This window comes from Quercus robur, chromosome 10 (assembly GCF_932294415.1).
Source record: "Quercus robur chromosome 10, dhQueRobu3.1, whole genome shotgun sequence".
NCBI lineage: Eukaryota > Viridiplantae > Streptophyta > Magnoliopsida > Fagales > Fagaceae > Quercus > Quercus robur.
Window position 1 is genome coordinate 38,656,360 of NC_065543.1, and position 20,767 is coordinate 38,677,126.

The following is a 20,767-nucleotide window of genomic DNA, read 5'->3' on the forward strand; positions in this document are numbered from 1 at the left end:
TAATCCATGTTATTATATGTAATTGTGATTTGTGTCGCAATTTTTTTGTTTGTTTCTTTGCTCTATGTACGTATTGGGCTGTTTGTTTTCCCCATCTCGATCATCTTTACCACTTCTCGAGGAGGAGGGAAAGGAAAACACAGTTTTGGTGGGGACACGTGCAAACTAAGGGACCTTACTAGCTCCTTGGCCCATGACACTGTGGTAGTATTTTGGTGACGGTAGATAGAGAAACTTTATTCTCATTGGTTTAACAAAAATTTCAGTAACTTTTTTTTTGTCGGTAAAATACAAGAATTACTTTTAAGGTGACGAGTGTGTAAAACGGTGATTTTATTTAACTCTAAAAGTTTTTTCTCGTTGAATAAAACTGTAGGATTTAAATTTTGTCTAAACTCAAAATTAATTAATGTCTTAATTAATATAATTGTAAGAACAATCAATCAATCATTATATAGTATTATCTCAAAAAAAAAATTATTATATAGTAGACGTCATGAGTTTAAATTCTACTATATGATTGAATTTTTTTTATTGTAATCTATTAGCTTTTTTTTTTAAGTCACTCATAAGTCAATTAAATTGATGTTTGTTTACTTGTTTTGTTGCTTTTCAATGCATTTGATCCTCTTATATTCTTCCTTAAAGGATGTATGATGACACCTGTTAATAAAAATTTTATTTTTATTGATGAGAATTTTTGAAATATATCTAATTTTAGTTTCTATTCAAAAAGAGATACTCAACACTAAGCTCTGGTTCCCAAAAACTAATTTATGGCCAAGTTACTAATTGTGTTACTCATTGGCCCTTGCATCATGACTTCTACTCTCTCCATCCAGCTAGATGGATGGGAAGTTTCACATCAAATGTGTTTAAGCTTTGTTTGACACTTTGGGTAGGAAGATAAAAAATTTCAGGACTTAAAAAGGATTGGAAAGTGAGAGAATATAAGCCTCTGTTTGTTTCGTTGTAAAATTTTTCCTAAAAAACATTTTCAACAAATTATAGTGTTTTTTGTTGTTGTAAAACCTTGGCCAAACATCAAAACATTCTTTGTTGACTAGAAAACTTGTGTGGAGAAGTTGTAAAATGTTTTACTAACAAAATTTTGGCAAAACATTTTCCTAATCGATGCTTGTACATACCCCTAACCATCCCTTCTCCCTTTCTCTCACATAGAGCATGTAGATGATGGGGGCACCAAGTCGTGAGCTTGATGGCACGAGGTAAGTGGTGATCATTGATGGTAGTGGGTTAGGGGTGTCATTGGGAGGCAACACTTGAGGGAATCGGGGTTGGAATGGGTTGAAAGGTTGTGCTAAGTTGAAATCTATTCAATGGGTTTGTGAGGTTCTCAATTGGCGCAAATTGGTGACAATCTAGTGGTTTTGTGTCTAGATCCAATCAGGTTTGTGTCAATTTAGTTGTCTTGTGTGTGGATTCAGTCAAATTTGCATTGATCCAGTTGTTTTGTTTGTGGACTATTGAGATTGCATTAGTTTGGTGTGTTGTGTGTGATGGTGGATTAGGTTGTGAGATAGGAAAATATTTTCATTTTACGCCACACCAATGACCAAATGCCTAAAATTATTTTTTCAAAGCATTCTCAGGAATGCAATCAAACATCGAAAAACAAAACATTTTCATTAAGAAAATTTTGCATTACAAAACATTTTGCAACTAAACAAATGGAGTTTAAGATATATGTGTTTTCTATCATATGTGTTTGGTAGAGAGGATGGAAACACGAAATGATAGAGAGTAAATTACTATTATGCACTTATTTTAAAAGTATAAATATGGGAAAGTTGGGGGTAGTTTTGTACTTTTATTCCCAATGTCATTTACTAACCTTTTTTCTTCCTAAATTTGAAGGGAAAAAATGTGGGTCTGAGTGAAAAACATCATCCACCCCAATTCTTTTCCTCTCATTTTCCATTCTTTTTTTTTTTTTTTTTTTTTTTTTTTGCTAGATAATTGTTTATGCAAGTGCAGGGGCTCGAACCCCTGAGTTAAAGGTCACTAAGGAGACCGGGTACCACTTGGGCCAACAGGCTCGGTGGTCTAATTTTCCATTCTAACCAAACAATGTAAAATGTTTTATATTACACTAAATGTCTACTTAACCAATCAAACACTCAAACTATTACTAACTTTTGTTTTTTCTTGAATCACTAACATAAATAATAAACTAAATGTCTAATTATTGTTTATTTCTGGGTTGGACTAATCTGTGATTAGGTTATGCAAGATTTCAACTAAAGAGTGCAAAAATATTCTTAAGGATAAAATAAACAAATAATAAGTATTATATATAAATTTTTTTAAGTCAGGGGGCTCACATTAAGTGCCACTGCCCCCTGGATCCTAGTTTGTTTAGCTTGTGGTTTGTGGCTGTGCAGTAAAAGTCTCTTTTACTGTTATACATGTTATATAATAAAAATTAAGATGAGTATATATTCTTCCAAAGGGCAACATCAATTTCTTATGCAAATAACGAGAAAACTTTTTAATACGAAACGCGAAAGTTTTTCTCTGGTGCCCCTATAGATTAGAAAAGATACGAAAGTAAGACGTAGTCATTTTAAGACGTGTTATATTCACTGTAAAAAACACTGAACTTAATCCAAACCATATGGAAAGAGATTATGACATTCCTATGACCAATATTATCACAACATAAAGAATAAGTTCGAGGGTTTGAATTATTGACTTGCTTTGGATTCTTCATATGATACGATGGCAAATTATTAGAGTTATATATTTAATATCATTCATTTGAACTTTATCTTAAATAAACAATGAGATAAATATTCTCAAAAAAAAAAAAAAAAAAAAAGAGATAAATGTTGAATATTTTTGTTAGGAATCAATATTATATATTAATAGACAAAACTTAGAGAAAATCCAATTATATTTTAATTTGATTCTCAATTTTGTGTCACGTGTCCCATTTAAATTTCAATCTTGTGCCAAGTGAATTATTGAGCGTAAAAATCGAAGAATCTAAATCCAATTAGATTCTAAATTGGATTTCAATTATAATCTAATTTTCCACCACGTTTCTATTTATTTTTTAATTTTTGTACTAAGTGAATTATTGAGAGAAAAAACCGAAGAGTCTAAATTCAATTAAATTTTAAATTATATATAATGAGAAACCATTACATATTTTAGAAATGTATGGTTTTAAAAAAATGTAAACTAATATTATGTATAATTTAAATATCTTCTAAAAAAATGTATAATTGTGATTATTTTTAATTGTATCCGAGCATATGCACAGGGCTACATGATACATACTAGTCCATATATATATTAGCCCTGATACATACTAGTCCATATATATATATATATATATATATATAAAGTTGAGAGAAAATTTAATTAGATTTTAAATTGGAATTCGATTAGAGTCCAATTTTGCGTCACGTATCCCATCTAATTTAAATTTTTAAAATTTTTGTGCCAAGTTAGCTAATCAATTTAAATTTAAATTTTGTGCCAAGTGAATTATTGAGTGTAAAAACCAAAGAGTTCAAATCCAATCTAAATCCAATTAGATTCTAAATTGGATTTCAATTATAATCTAATTTTCCACCACGTTTCTATTTATTTTTTAATTTTTGTACTAAGTGAATTATTGAGAGAAAAAACCGAAGAGTCTAAATTCAATTAAATTTTAAATTATATATAATGAGAAACCATTACATATTTTAGAAATGTATGGTTTTAAAAAAATGTAAACTAATATTATGTATAATTTAAATATCTTCTAAAAAAATGTATAATTGTGATTATTTTTAATTGTATCCGAGCATATGCACAGGGCTACATGATACATACTAGTCCATATATATATATATAAAGTTGAGAGAAAATTTAATTAGATTTTAAATTGGAATTCGATTAGAGTCCAATTTTGCGTCACGTATCCCATCTAATTTAAATTTTTAAAATTTTTGTGCCAAGTTAGCTAATCAATTTAAATTTAAATTTTGTGCCAAGTGAATTATTGAGTGTAAAAACCAAAGAGTTCAAATCCAATTAAATTCTAAATTGAATTTCAATTGGAGTCCAATTTTTCGCCACGTGTCTATTTATTTTTTAATTTTTGTAGTAAGTGAATTATTGAAAAAAAAAAAAACCGAAGAGTCTAAATTTAATTAAATTCTAAATCACACCCCCCCGCGAGCGCACACACACACATATATATAATGAGAAATTATTACATATTTTAGAAATGTATGCTTTAAAAAAAAAATATGTAAGCTAATATTATGTATAATTAGCATGTAACACATGCAAATGCATGGCTGCATTTAAAATTAAACACAATTTTTATCATAAAAATATAAATAATTATTCAAATTATTAAAAAAATACCATGTAACACATGTATACATATGAATATATTTAAAATTAGATACAAATTTTATCATAAAATATAAATTATTTAAAAAAAAAAGTAAATAATTAGTCACGTATTAAAATTTTTACCTAAATTTAATATTACTTATGATTTTTTTTTCAAATTTTTAGTAAGATAGAACATGTGGTGATCTTTGTTATGTGATGATTTTATTGAATATAATGATTGTATTTTTTTTAATAGTTCATTAATATTAAACTTTTAGTATTTTGCACTCATGAACTCACTTGGCACAAAAATTAAAAAACTTAAGTTGACACGTGACACAAACTTAAGTGGATAATTATGGTGCGGTTTCCACATAAATTTAGATACATCACGCAAAGTTGGATTCTAATTTCAAATTCTAATATATATATATATATATAAAAATATATATATTTGTGAGGGCCGGTTAATCAGTAATTATTAAAACCGTATTAGTTGGGCCTATGGCTCATCTAAGGACGTAAAACTATCCGAGGAGGCCCATATCAGGTTATAAGGATAATCAAATGAAAATAAGAGTAGATATTACGTGAGATGAGTTTAGTATTTATCCGAGAACAAAATCCTTCTCGGCAATATATGTCCGAGGACGACCTGAACGCCATATTGTTATAAACACACTTCAGAGTTACATTACCACTAAAGGTGGGACATGGGACTAAGGGTAAGAAAGAAAAGGTAAACAAATATTTTTAACAACAGCTGCCTCCGCATTAATTGTCTCTCAACCAACTCTCTGGCTGCATTAATGTGGAGGTGATGCCTGAACAGTGATGAAGCAGCCTTACAGCTACTGGCTGGGGGTTCCAGAAGGTGATAGATGGGACAAAAAGGGATCCCCCGAACCCGACCTACACATGTGTGGTGAATATGACATTAAGAGGGCAGTATATCACATGGAAGAATGCACTGAGAAAAGGGAATCGGGACTTCTAAACGAGTAGTACATAGAGAAAAACCATATGAAATAATGAACTGAACTTGTATCAAGGAGAAATTGATCGTGATATTAGTGTTAATCCATCTATAAACGTTAGGTTTAATCGTTTTTCTTTTGGAGTTAACCTAGTTCTTTGACATCCATACTCTACAAATTTATTGTTTGAGCCTTTAACGTTCGAACCCAATACGAATTTGGGATCGTTACAAATTGAGTCCTTACAATATTAATAGGCAAACCAGAGAAAATCTAATTAGATTTCAAACTGAAATTTATTTAGAGTCTAATTTTGCGTTACATGTCCCATCTAATCTAAATTTTTAAATTTTTGTGACAAATTAGTTAACTAGTGTAAAAATTAGAATTCACTTGGAGTTTGTGACTTATCTAATGTAAGTTTTTTAATTTTTGTGTCGAGTAAATTAATTCAACTACCTTCTAACCCCATGCATATGCATGAATATACTTAAAAGATATATATTAAGATGCATAGTATAATTCTTACTTATATAATTTAAATATTATTGATAGTCATTTTTTTTTTAACTTTTAAAAAGTATTGTAAGAATATTATTAGGTAGAAAATGTAAATTATCCGTTTTTAATACAAAATTCTATTCATTAATTATAGACTCTTTGGTTTTTGTACGCAATAACTCACTTGATGAATATTTATAACATGGTCCCACATTTGACTCAAAAATTAATAAATAAAAATCTCTCTAAAAATAAATAATTTATGACATATGGTGCAAAAATTAAAAATTTTTAATTAGATGGGACATATATATTGTGGGGCTCAATAGTTTATGGGCCGGGCCCACTTGCTCATGGGGAGCCCGCAGGCCCAAGCTGAAAAGAGTTATGGCCCAAGCTTAAAAGTATAAGGCCGAGAATGGCCCAGATATGCAGCCGAGGACGGTTTAGTCCTCGGCAAGCCTAAAGCTCCCTTGACAAAAGGGATAAAAGAGAGTTATAAGGACAAATCCATAAGAAGATCTAAAATATCTCAGGGAAGTTATCCTTAATACCCTTCACTGATAAGACTTTACACCTAACAGAACCTGATTTTTAGACTTTATTAACCATCCCCAACAATTCTGGGATTAGATTGACGGGACAAGTATCAGTTCTGGAAAAGTTGACCCTACACGTGGATGAGGGACAACAAACGTAGGCCAGTATAAAAGGTAAGGTAAACTAATTAAAAGAAGATCCCCATCTCACTTCCTGGAAAAAACTCCAGGGAGGAGAATGACCGGACAATATGTGTACACCACCACGAAAAACCCACCGCCGGGCAACCGGAGAAAGGCAGTAGTGCTCCTCGGACATGATCCGAGGAGTCCAAACCCTCAAGTTACAAAATTGTAGGGCTTGGATATCCAAGCTGAAGCCTTTCCTTATCTAAGCTACCCTAAAGTCCGGTCTGGACCAACGCCCTGTGACCAAACGCCAGCCTTTTAAGCCCACTCTCTACAAATTTTATTGTGAGGGATCCTCCACGCGCGAGCCCAACGTCATTGTTGGGCCGTTTGAGAATCGTGTCCCTACAATTGGCGCCGTCTGTGGGAAGGCTTGCGCGTTGGCACGGGTGGCGCATGAGTCAGCTCTCTAGCAAGCAGAGATTCACGAGTTTTTCCCATCTCCGGCGACGTGCAGTTGTTGCTCCGCCATAAGCTTCTGCTAGGGGCTACGCCTTGCACTGCTAACGGCACGGGCAGCTCTAAGGGCTTCCGACCTCAAGCCAACTCTCCCCTCCCTGGCCTAGGGGCTAACCTTCGAAAAATAAATAAGTATAGAGAAAAAACTACTTAAAAAGAAATCTTACAAGTTTTGGACAGAACCAAGGCATTGTATGGTCCTCGGACCCAAGCCTATGGGGAAACCAAGTACAAAAAAGATATCTTACAAGTTTTGGACAGAACCAAGGCATTGTATGGTCCTCGGACCCAAGCCTATGGGGAAACCAAGTACAAAAAAGATATCTTACAAGTTTTGGACAGAACCAAGGCATTGTATGGTCCTCGGACCCAAGCCTATGGGGAAACCAAGTACAAAAAAGATATCTTACAAATTTTGGACAGAACCAAGGCATTGTATGGTCCTCGGACCCAAGCCTATGGGGAAATCAAGTACAAAAAAGATATCTTACAAGTTTTGGACAGAACCAAGGCATTGTATGGTCCTCGGACCCAAGCCTATGGGGAAACCAAGTACAAAAAAGATATCTTACAAGTTTTGGACAGAACCAAGGCATTGTGTGGTCCTCGGACCCAAGCCTATGGGGAAATCAAGTACAAAAAAGATATCTTACGAGTTTTGGACAGAACCAAGGCCTTGTATGGTTCTCGGACCCAAGCCTATGGGGAAACCAAGTACACAAAATAAAAACCATAAGTTTTGGACAGAACCAAGGCATTGTATGGTCCTCGGACCCAAGCCTATGGGGAAACCAAGTACAAAAAAGATATCTTACAAGTTTTGGACAGAACCAAGGCATTGTATGGTCCTCGGACCCAAGCCTATGGGGAAACCAAGTACAAAAAAGATATCTTACAAGTTTTGGACAGAACCAAGGCATTGTATGGTCCTCGGACCCAAGCCTATGGGGAAACCAAGTACAAAAAAGATATCTTACAAGTTTTGGACAGAACCAAGGCCTTGTATGGTTCTCGGACCCAAGCCTATGGGGAAACCAAGTACACAAAATAAAAACCATAAGTTTTGGACAGAATCAAGGCATTGTATGGTCCTCGGACCCAAGCCTATGGGGAAACCAAGTACAAAAAAGATATCTTACAAGTTCTGGACATAACCAAGGCATTGTATGGTCCTCGGACCCAAGCCTATGGGGAAACCAAGTACAAAAAAGATATCTTATAAGTTTTGGACAGAACCAAGACCTTGTATGGTTCTCGGACCCAAGCCTATGGGGAAACCAAGTACACAAAATAAAAGCCATAAGTTTTGGACGGAACCTAGGCCTTGCATGGTCCTCGGATTCAAGCCTATGGGGAAACCAAGTACACAAAAGCACAATTGGAGTTCCCTACTTCCCAGTCGATTGCTCGGATGGATTATTTAGAGATTCAGCCTTGGACGGTATTCACGCGCTTATCACAGAATATTCAACTGTTACCCCGGTTAGTTTCCTAAGTTTGACTTACTATGAATTATCGGTATAATGCCTGGTAGTATTGGTAGATTAGAGTTAGTAAGATTATGTTTCAAGGTATCTTGCTCTAAATATTCTCGAAGAAATACACACATGGAGCACACCCATTCACAAAGTAGTGTTGCCAAAAGACCAGTACTTAAAACATGTAAATAAATTTCTATTTTCACTAAAACAAAGAAATAGTACAGCGTACAATGAAAAGCTGGAATCAGTTTGTGTCAAAGCTCACTACATAACCAAAAAGAAAGGAAGATATAAAAGAATAAGATAAAGCCGAGAAAGTAGATCAGAGGAGAGGTTGGCTACAGCTCCAAAACCTTGTTCTTCCTCAATGCTTTCACATGCCCACAACTCAAACAGCAAAAGAGACCCAACTGGAGCCTGACACCGCTGAAGGAAAGGTGCAGGGAGTTGGAAGTTGAGGGGCTTTCTCTAAATATTTGCCTACCACAAGGCAAAGGCGCTGATGGCGGAGAATCTTTCTTCTGACACACCAAAGTTCTGGTATGAACAGAACCTGCTTCGGATTTTGACTAAAAGAGGGAGAGACATCCTTTCCCCTCGATCGAAATGGAGTATTCTCTTGAACTTATGCTTCCTGTGCCCATACCTCACCATTTTGAGTCTCAGGAGGGCACGGCGCTTCCGTGGCGGAGAGAGTTCCTTCTTCCCAACCCTCGCCTCAAACATGTTGTGCTAAGGGAGGACAACACTGAATATAGGAGTTGTGATTTGGGGGGAAACTGAAGGAGCTGTGTGTATATAAAGCAACTCTCTCTCCCTCCTATTTATTTGAAAAGACAAGGTGATGGCAGTCAACTCAAGCAGCGTCCCAAGGAACGCTACAGACAAAATGGCTCTGGCCCAACTTCCAACGTCAACTGCAACCACAAGATTAAAGGGGCCTCGTAAAGGCGCACCTCGAACACTGGGACATCAAAAGTACCGCGTGGCCAAAGACTGCATAAATACCTCTTAATTCGTGGGCCTAGTGAATTTGCGGCCCAGGCCCGTTCTGCATAAAGGTCCAGGGACTATGGTCCACATCGAGGAATATCCGCTCACGAGGGCAACCTCCTGCTCTGCGCCTCGTGATATACCTGAAGAAAGGGAGAAATTGAACTCAAAAAGTTTTGGACAGAACCAAGGCATTGCATGGTCCTCGGACTCAAGCCTATGGGGAAACCGAGTACTCTAAAAAGTTTTGGACAGAACAAAGGCATTGCATGGTCCTCGGACTCAAGCCTATGGGGAAACCAAGTACTCTAAAAAGTTTTGGATAGAACCAAGGCATTGCATGGTCCTCGGACTCAAGCCTATGGGGAAACCAAGTACTCTAAAAAGTTTTGGACAGAACCAAGGCATTGCATGGTCCTCGGACTCAAGCCTATGGGGAAACCAAGTACTCTAAAAAGTTTTGGACAGAACCAAGGCATTGCATGGTCCTCGGACTCAAGCCTTATCTGAACGCCAACTGCTCGGACGGGAAAATCCTCGGCTCAAATACTGTAAAATGTTAAGGCCAGTATGTTAAGATGGCAAGATGACCCCCTATTCAATAGCCTAAGGAAACTGTTCGTTTTGCGGATGACATGTCCTCGTATAGTTACTTCTCACACCGTATCGAATATCAGTCCTCATCTAGGCTAATTCTGAGGTAAGTGTCGTCCCTCCCTGGTCAGCATTGCTATGTTAAGTAATTCTGTTAAAAGTTATGGTGGCATTTTTTTATTAGCACGTATTTTAGCCTTAGTTGTCATTGATTCAAATGCTATACTATTGTGCCGAGCAGTGTTTGCAAATTTATTAAAACATATAAATAGAACATGCGAAGTAGAATAACAATAACTTTTATTAATATGAAAAATTATTACAACGTACAAAGAAGGGCTTAAACAAGCCTATACAAAAAATGAATTGCTAAAAGCAACAATAGCATCCGCAATACAGATCAGTGAATGGTCAGGTGTCTTTTAAACTCGCCTTCAAAGTCTCTCCAATCTCTGCCTCCGTACTGCTCATATCAGGAGAAGAACTTCCTTTAGAAAAAGATGAAGGAGAAGGAAGAAGAATTGGAACACATGGAAGCACTTCAGCAAGCTCTTGACATCAAGGAGCGCAAAGGAAAAAGAAGATGGAGGACATGAGCAGAAGATGGAGGAGATGAATGAAGAAGATGGAGGACATGAGTAGGAAGGAGGAGAAGAAGAGAGAGAGGCAAAGGGGGGCGCCAGTGAACAAAGAGAGGAAGAAGCAGGGGCACTTAGTCCCTGCCCCATTCCTGACTCCTAACACGCTGGCGCCATATTAGATATGCTCGTGAAAGAGCGGGTGGTAATGATGATGTGCTTCCTCGGCTCAACCACGCCGAAAGTGTGACGTGACGAGCTCCTGCTTCGGATTTTGGCTAAAAGGACGGCGGGACAAATTTTGAGTCTTCGCCATCTTTGCCCTGACCGAGCCATTTTGAGCTTCGCTAGAACATAGTGTTTCTGGGAAGGGAATGGTTCCTTCATTGCGTAATACTACGGTGAGTGTATTTTAGGCTAAGATGTAACCGGAGAGCAAGAATAAACTCCGGAAGGAATCTAAGGGTTTCAAATTCTGTGGGGATTAAAGGGATTCATCTGTGGGAGAAACAACTCTTGTTTCTTCTCTTTATATAGGGGACGAATAGGAGATTACTTAATGTGTGCAGATCTCCAAGGAGATCTGCAAGCATCAATACACCCGTTTCATTCCCCCATGCTATCAGAAACCGTTGAATCTGGGAGGTCTCGTAAAAGGAAGATATTAAAGGCATGCTTCGGATAACCAAACGGCATAAACGCATCGCGCGTAAATTGAGGGAAACGTCTCGTAGACCGGCGCATTCCCTGGAGAGGTGAAGAATCGCCAACGTCATTCAAGGACTGAAATAAATGAACCACAATAAGGCTCGGTATCACCAAAACCCACCTTTCCAACCAAGGTGTTGGACAGCAAGGTTTTGAGGGGCTATTGTGGGGCCCAATAGTTTATGGGCCGGGCCCACTTGCTCATGGGGAGCCCGCAGGCCCAAGCTGAAAAGAGTTATGGCCCAAGCTTAAAAGTATAAGGCCGAGAATGGCCCAGATATGCAGCCGAGGACGGTTTAGTCCTCGGCAAGCCTAAAGTTCCCTTGACAAAAGGGATAAAAGAGAGCTATAAGGACAAATCCGTAAGAAGATCTAAAATATCTCAAGGAAGTTGTCCTTAATACCCTTCACTGATAAGACTTTACACCTAACAGAACCTGATTTTTAGGCTTTATTAACCATCCCCAACAATTCTGGGATTAGATTGACGGGACAAGTATCAGTCCTGGAAAAGTTGACCCTACACGTGGACGAGGGACAACAAACGTAGGCCAGTATAAAAGGTAAGGTAAACTAATTAAAAGAAAATCCCCATCTCACTTCCTGGAAAAAACTCCAGGGAGGAGAATGACCGGACAATACGTGTACACCACCACGAAAAACCCACCGCCGGACAACCGGAGAAAGGCAGTAGTGCTCTTCGGACATGATCCGAGGAATCCAAACCTTCAAGTTACAAAGTTGTAGGGCTTGGATATCCAGGCTGAAGCCTTTCCTTATCTAAGCTACCCTAAAGTCCGATCTGGACCAACGCCCTGTGACCAAACGCCAGCCTTTTAAGCCCACTCTCTACAAATTTTATTGTGAGGGATCCTCCACGCGCGAGCCCAACGTCATTGTTGGGCCGTTTGAGAATCGTGTCCCTACATATATATATATATATATGTGGGTTGGGTTCAAGTTACATCTAGTGTAACTCTAAGCAATATTACACCATCTAATAACTTGTTATTGAATTAATACTTTGAAAATCTAATCGTTGAATTACATATTCAATATGTTCTTTATATGCATGCAAATTTTCATATCAATCAGATGTTATTTACCATTTGATCTATAAATTCATCTTCTATGTATTATTTTAAACTATAAAAAACTTGAATTTTAACAATTGATTGATGATATGGCAATTAAAATTACACCAGGTGTAACTTAAACCTAACATTCTATATATATATATATATATAGATGACTTATAAACTTGAATTATTTTTAGTTTTATAAAAAAAAAAACTCATAAATATAAAATCATTCAAAATTTATGTTTTTTGTGGTTTGCTTATATTAGACTCCTTTTTTTTTACACTAAATTAACTAATTTGACACAAAAATTAAAAAAAACTTAGATTAAATGGGACACATGTCGCAAAATTAAACTCTAATTAAAATCTAATTTTTACGTTGAATTAATTCACTTGATACAAAAATTTTAACACTTATTTTAGATGGGACATGTGACGCAAAATTAAACTCTAGTTGAATTCTAATTTGAAATCTAATTGGATTTTCTCTCAACTTTACCTATTATTATATATATAAACTAGCTTGTAACCTCATGCATATGCATAGATATATTTATATTTTGTTGATTCTTTAAAAAAATTTATAAGAATATTATTAGGTACAAAATGTAAATTGTTTATGTTTTTTTTTTTTTTTTTTTTTTTTTTTTTAATATTATGAAGCACTTTTTTTTTAACTATTCATTTATTATAGACTTTTTGGGTTTTGTACTTAATAACTCACTTGGATTAATATTTATAATGTGGTCCCACATTTGATTCAAAAATTAATAAATAAAACTTTTTAAAAATAAATAATGTAGGACACATGGCTCAAATTGGAACTCTAATTTGGAATTCTAATTTGAGTTTTTCTCAACTTCACCTATTATTATATATATAAACTAGTCGCAGACTCATGCGACCATCCGTGGCCTATTTTTGTTCTTTTCCCTGCCCAAGAAGGTGGATCAAAGAAAGGTAGCTTGCTTCTCTCCAAGACTGATGGCGACTTATGTAGCGGTTGGCCTTCCTACCAGAATGCCTCATTGGAAAAAGAGCCCATTTACTAGTAAGGGCGCAAGAAGTAAAAAAACTTGCGCGAAGGATGTTTTCTTCTTTGCTTTTTCGATGCATGTGAATATATAATTATTTTGTAATATGGTATAATGTATAATTTATTCTCTAAAAATTATTGAAAATAGTTTGTTCTCCTTAAAAATTGAACTATTTTTAAAAGTATTATCCATTCCTATTCAATTATTTTTGGTTTTTTTAATAACTAAATCATCAAATCAATAAAGAATCAAAAACCAAAAACAATGTCTATATATATCTATACTATATATAATAATGGAAGTTTTGAAAAAACTTAATTTTTTCTCTTAAAGTTCCTTAGAAGTGTCTCTGGTTACTTAAGAAATCTTCATTGTCAAACTCTCATCTATCTAGTTCAGAGATCCTAAACCTTGCAAGAACCAAATTCCACATTTAGTATTATCAAAATTAGATAAAAATTAAACTTGCAATCATATTTTGAGATTTTCTATTTCGTCGTGACCAAAATTTTGAGGTAGATTTTTTGTTGTCTCTTGGACTGCAAGATCAAATTATTATGTGCTACACATAATAAGAAAATGTGTGCTAAACATAATATTTGTCGAAGCCAAACAAAAATTGAGAAAGGTCCCACAACAAAAAAGAACCATTGAGTCAACAAATACGAAAGCAATAATTGGAGTATAATTACAGTATATACTCTATTGTTGTTTTAAAACTATCAGAGGTAAATACATTAAATTTTGGTTTTTTTTTTTTTTTTTTTTGTTTTTTTTTACATACAGTTAAACAAATGTCTAAGATAAACAAATTGAACGGGAAAAAGACAATTATAAAATAAAAATTGTACAACATGAATATGAAGTAAAAAGTTGTTGTAGTGATTTCTAATTCTTGAAAACCCTTCTCATAATCGACAAATCAATCCTGGCCACCCATGGCCCCAAAGTGGTCACATTGTCGGCAACTCACAAAAAAGGCATATTATCCACAAACTTTAGAAATCCAAAGAAAAAACCGAAGTTGGGGGAAAAGAAAAAAATAAGAAGGGAAATAACACACCTCAAAGGGACTTTCCAAATCTAATGCCACTTTGGCAACTTTCGTGGAGGTAGAGAGAACAATTGGAAATTTATAGTGTTAAAAATAACATAGTTAATCATAAGAGTGACAATTAAGGGTTTAAACTTCAAAAGAGCGAAACGGTTTTGAAAGGAAAAATGAAGAGTTGAAAGTTAGAAGAAGGCTAAATTAATGGTGAGTTGGATTTAATGAGTTAAAGAATGTATAAGGTTGTTCATAGTGAGTTGGATTTAATGAGTTAGAGAATGACAATAAATACTACACTTCAGTTTATATATATATATATATATTGTGCCATGTGTCCTATCTAATCTAAATTTTTAAAATTTTTGTGCCAAGTTAGTTAACCAATGTAAAAATTAGAATTTAATTTAACACCACGTGTCTTATCTAATATAAGTTTTTTAATTTTTGTGCCAAGTGAGCTAATCAACAGGCTTGTAACTCCATGCATATGCATAAATATACTCAAAAGATATACATTTAAATGCATACTATAATTCTTACATATATAATTTAAATATTATTGATAATCGTTCTTATATTTTTTTTAACTCTTTAAAAAGTCTTATAATAATATTATTAGGTAGAAAATACAAATTGTCCATTTTTTAATTTATTTTTTTTATATTCATTAATTATATACTCTTTGGTTTTTGTACGCAATAACTCACTTGGATGGATATTTATAACATGGTTTCACATTTGACTCCAAAATTAAGATATAAAACTCTTTTTAAAAATAAATTATTGATGACACATGGCGCAAAATTGGACTTCAATTGTAGAACCTAATATATATATATATATATATATATATGTAAAGATGAGAGAAAATCCAATTAAATTTCAAATTAGAATTTAATTAGAGTTTAATTTTGTGCCACATGTTTCATCTAATCTAAGTTTTTAAATTTTGGTGCCAAGTTAGTTAATTTAGTGTAAAAATTGGAATTCAATTATAGTATAATTTTGCGTCACGTGTCTCATCTAATATAAGTTTTTTTAATTTTTGTACCAAGTGAGTTAATTCAATGTAGAAAATAAGGAATTCAATATAAGTAAACCATAAAAAACCTAATCATATACACACACACGCAACCAATGCTTAGAAAAAATTTAACTAGATTCAAAATTGAATTTTGCTTTTGTTAGCTTTTCATACAAATTAGATTTTTGTTGTTATTTTTTTCCTGAACTAATGAACATATTTTTTTATACTATTTTATTTAGATATTTTGTATGCCAAAATCTTGAACGTAACAAATTGTAATTGAGCTGAACGACCTCATACACCTATCCCTATTCAATTTAGGAGATATTATTGGATGAATTTATTATTTTATTTTGTATTGTATTTTGTAGAATTTTAGGGACAGTAATTATGAAATGATATTATATATGTAGTATCCAATAACGATTTTCAAAATTATACACATAATAGCAATGTAATGAGAAATTTGGCATAACTAATATCATAAAAATTGCAAGAAAAAACTACTTCAGTACCTCCAGATGTTCTGGTCGAACTAATATCTTATATACTTTAAAACCTAACCTAACATCAATAGTACCATTACAATTTATAATTTTCATACTAATAATATTAATATAAGCGCGCTAAAAGTTTTGTAATTTAACTAATACTTTTGAGTTGTTTAATAGACACATTCAAAATTTAAATTTATCTTCTCTTAACTATCTAATTATCTCTCTCACACACACATATTGATAAATGTGCACCTATGTGCAAAGACTTCCCAAACTTTAGGTGCATAATGTAAACTACGAATTGAATTAAAAAAGTTTATCCAAAAAAAAATTATGGAGATTTAAATTCAAATCGAAGTTTGGGCATTTGGGGTGTCGTCTGATTGAAAACGGCATGCCGTCTTTGCCGTTTTGCCATTTTGCCATGCCTCACACATATAAATCCGAAACACACCTTCAACTTCTTCTTCAACCTCTCGCTCCGGCGACAAAAATTGCACCAAGAAAGAAACGTTTCAAGAATTTCAGAAAAAACCTTCGCACAAAGATCTTCTCCGAGAAGAAAAGCTTTCTAGGGTTTCAGAAAAGTTTAAACCTCCACACGCAAAATCGGCAAGAATGTTGGTCCAACTTCCTCGCTTGACTAACTCTCTGAGAAACCCCTTCGATGTCGACCAGGCCTATCTCCATCGGAAACTCATCCTCGAGAACCTCAACAAGCCTCGGAAGTAACCATTCCTCTCAATTCATTTTCATTCTTCGTCTATTCTCTGTTTGGTTGCCAAGAAAATCATAGGAAAGTATGGGAAACCAGAATTCTGAATCCTAAATTGTTTAAATAATTAATAAAGAACAAGAACAAGGTAAAATTATCTTTTTAAATCTTTTCAAGTGAGTTTAGTACAGTTTGGAAAATTTTACCAAATTTAAGGCACAGGATTTAAAATGTTATGTAATCTTGATTTTCTTTTGCTTTCTTGGCAACCAAACGGAGAGGTAACGCTTTGTAGGGTCTATGACATTGATTGCCACATTCATTTCAAGCATTTCTTTAGTTCTTATTGTTTTATTGTTTTATGCTTGATATTATGAAAAATAATTATTTTAATTTTGAACTGTATGATTAGTTCTGCGAGCACAATTGATGAATCTGAACTTGCACGGAAAATTGTATATCAATGGGAAGAAGGTATTTTTCTAAATGCTTATATATTACTCAATATATATATATGTGTGTGTGTGTGTGTATGTATCTTTGTGTGGATGTATTTATTTATTTCTCATTGAATTTGTTATGATGTTCCTCTGTTAATGCAAATATGTGGAGCAGCTTCTTTTGAAGTTCGACAAGCATATAAACAGTTCATTGCGGCGGTAGTGGAGTTGATTGATGGAGAAGTGCCCTCTGAAGCGTTTCGTGAGGTGGCACTCACTGCTTATCATCTTTTTGGTCCAGTGGAGGAGGACAATGTTGATAGAAATATTGCTGAGAAGAAGTAAGAGTTAGATGTCCTTTTTTTATTTTTAATGTTCTTTCTGTTCAAATTGAAAATAAAATCACATTATGAAGTGTTGTTTGCTATGTGGTAAGCGGCATGTTGGTTTAATTATGATTTTCACCAATGAGCTCTAGCTCAAATGACACCTCCTCTCTTAACAAGAGCAAGGTGAAGGGTGAGGTTGTTGGTTCAAAGTGTGTAGTTTACAAATAACACTTAAAACAGAGCTGGTTTAACTATGATTGTTGTGAACTTATTGGTGAAGAATTTGCATAATCTGAGATAAAAATGGTAACACATTAAGCATAAATTGCAGCCCAGAAGTAAAAATTCATAAAAGCAGATACTACTTTCCAAATGAAATACACCATGGTGCATGAATAGTCCCCTTCATTTGGTTTATCTTAAATGTAGATTGAGTGTGTAACTTGAGCTAGTAGTGATTACAGTTAGTGATTCTGAAATGCAGGTTGGACTTGCAAAAACTTCTTGGTCACATGGTTTCTGATGCTAACCTGCGGAGAGTTGCCTCTCTAGCTCAAAATCTTTTTAGATTGCAGCCTAGTGACCATGGGCCTCCACTTATTTCAGAGTGGCACGTAAATGGGAGTGGCGATGATATAGAATTTGGAGCTGACCTTGTTTTTCAAGCACCTGCTCGGTTTCTGGTAGATGTTTCTTTGGAGGATGGGGAATTATTGGGTGAGGAAAGGACTGTACCTTCTTTGTTTCATGAAGGCTGGTATGAACATGACAGCTCTCCACATTACCCTTCTGCTTCTGATGGGGGAAACCATAATTTGAGTTGGTTAAGAGATGCATGTGAACGGATAGTTGGGGGAAGTACTTCACTGCTTTCACGCGACGAACTGGCAATGGCCATTTGCCGGGTGCTTGATTCAGACAAACCTGGCGAGGCGGTATCAATAATTATTCTTATTTTGGCTTTATGAGTGTAGTTTTTGAGCATGCATGTGAAGAAAATAGGTTTTTGACGATTTAAAATATCTTTATCTTGAATTTTTGTGAAGATTGCTGGTGATTTGTTGGATCTTGTTGGGGATAGTGCATTCGAGACTGTTCAAGAACTTGTATCGGTAAGAACATGAACAGTTCTTATTGATTCATGCATTTATCTTGCAACATCTGTCCCCTTATCAAAAGAAATTCATATTGCTGACATAATGTTGAAATTTAATCTGGAATTTTCCTGATGACGGTTTAAACATTCTTTCTTTTTCCAGCATCGGAAGCAACTTGTTGATGCTATCCATCATGGTAAGCTTGTACTGAAATCTGACAAAACGACTTCAAATACACAATCACGAATGCCGAGTTATGGTACTCAGGTACCATCTCAATTTTGTATGAAAAAAATCTATCAAATCTCTGTGCGAAGAGAAAAAAACTGTTTCTATTAATCTATAATTCATTGAAAGGTTAGATTTGTCATCAATTCTTTGCTTCCACTTCTGTTTTAGGTTACGGTTCAAACAGAGTCTGAAAGGCAAATTGATAAACTTCGGCGCAAGGAGGAAAAAAGGCATAGACGAGGAACAGAATATGGGGTTGAGAGTGACTTGTCTGCTGCAAATTTTTCTTCTTTACTTCAAGCAAGTGAAAGGAAAAGTCCATTTGATGATCTAATTGGATCTGGCCCAGGACCCCTCTCACTAGCAGTTACTGCTCTTCCTCAAGGAACTGTCAGGAAGCATCATAAGGGCTATGAGGAGGTCATCATCCCCCCATTGCCAACTGCAGAAATGAAACCTGGAGAGAAACTGGTACCTCTCTTTTGTTGCGTTATACATTCATATTCATCATAGTAAATCATCAATATCTTTTTATTGGGTGATCTCTTGTCCTTTGTGCTTTAAATTGATGACTTTGAGACACTAATTGATAAGAGAGCAAGATTCTGGGGAAAGAAAAAGATAGAACATTTTAAGGTACATGGGAAGATTTGATAATGAGCAAGTTGTGTAGCAAATTGCTGTAAGTAAGAAAAAATCTGGTTGAGATATGCTTGTTATTATTCTTACTGTACAATACTAAGGTGTTTGTTGTTTGTATGTGTGTGTATATACATATAATTTTTAAAGAATTGTCTAAAACCAAATCTATTGTGTTCACTTAATACCTTTTTATTCCTGTTTGCCTGTTTGCATGGTGCTCTCTCTCTCTCTCTCTTGCTCTGTCTTTTGGACACTTTGAGATTCTATATTTCTACTGGAAGTAGTTGCAATCAAATCTGCATTTGAATTAATGTAATGTGATTTGATATGGGAAAAGCTTTTTCATTGATTTGTAGCATTGATAAGCTCTTGATTTATCATTATTTTACTTGTCATTATGGGCCAAGTGGTTGGATAATTATGATAAAACACGTCAATCATTTCCTGTTCTGTATAACACTATAGCTTACTCATATCATATGACATTGGTACTGGATGAGTATAAAATCTTCCTTGTGAGTTGTAAAATGCTTGTTGGGGGAGGGAGGCATTATCAGAGGATACAGTGAAAAGAAGGAATCCCTTTGTTTGCATCAGATCTGGACCTCTGAATTTGAACTTCTTAGAGCATGACCCTACATTTACAGATCCCCTTATGGGATATAAATGGTATCACTTTTTGAATATGCAGATTCTTTAGTAAAGAATTAAAGATTAGCACACTTTGTTAAGAAGCGCGGTCAAGAGCAAAAATTGCTGTGCAATTTTTACATTTTGTAATAAAAATCATAAGAAATTAACTGCCAAGAGTCTTGTCGCTCAATGGCATTGTTTGGTCTCCTTTAAATGTTTTAAACCCCCCTCCCCACTTGTTGTAACAATTGAATTATCAAAAAATTATAAGAAACTGACTATTGCCATTTGTGACAGCACTAAAATATTGTCTGACCTGACTTGTTTACCTTATAGAAACTTCCCCTTTTCTTTTCTCTTTGACATTAACTAAAGACAAAGGCATAAAGATATAAATGATTAATTTACACTAGTCAATGAGCTCTAGCTCAAATTCCACTTCCTCCTCCCACAATAATGGTATGGAGCCCACAATAATGGGATGGAGGGTGGGGTTGTGGGATCAAGATTCAGCAGGTGTGTGTAAAACAAAATAAAAAACTGATTAATTTACACTACTTTTCATCCATAAGCTTGTAGATACTACTCTCTTTTGGAGAACTTTA

General features: G+C 34.7%; 1 protein-coding gene across 1 annotated transcript in view; it reads left to right on the forward strand.

The window, feature by feature from the left end:
* The first annotated feature begins 16,530 nt into the window (after positions 1-16,530).
* Positions 16,531-20,767, forward strand: part of LOC126703055 (DExH-box ATP-dependent RNA helicase DExH14) — a 38,086-nt gene continuing 33,849 nt past the window's right edge. Inside the window, exons 1-7 of the mRNA XM_050401960.1 lie at positions 16,531-16,803; positions 17,203-17,264; positions 17,406-17,571; positions 18,044-18,494; positions 18,606-18,671; positions 18,819-18,923; positions 19,056-19,358. Coding sequence (XP_050257917.1) covers positions 16,694-16,803; positions 17,203-17,264; positions 17,406-17,571; positions 18,044-18,494; positions 18,606-18,671; positions 18,819-18,923; positions 19,056-19,358 — 1,263 coding nt within the window. The 5' untranslated portion in view covers positions 16,531-16,693. The remainder of the gene's footprint in view (positions 16,804-17,202; positions 17,265-17,405; positions 17,572-18,043; positions 18,495-18,605; positions 18,672-18,818; positions 18,924-19,055; positions 19,359-20,767) is intronic.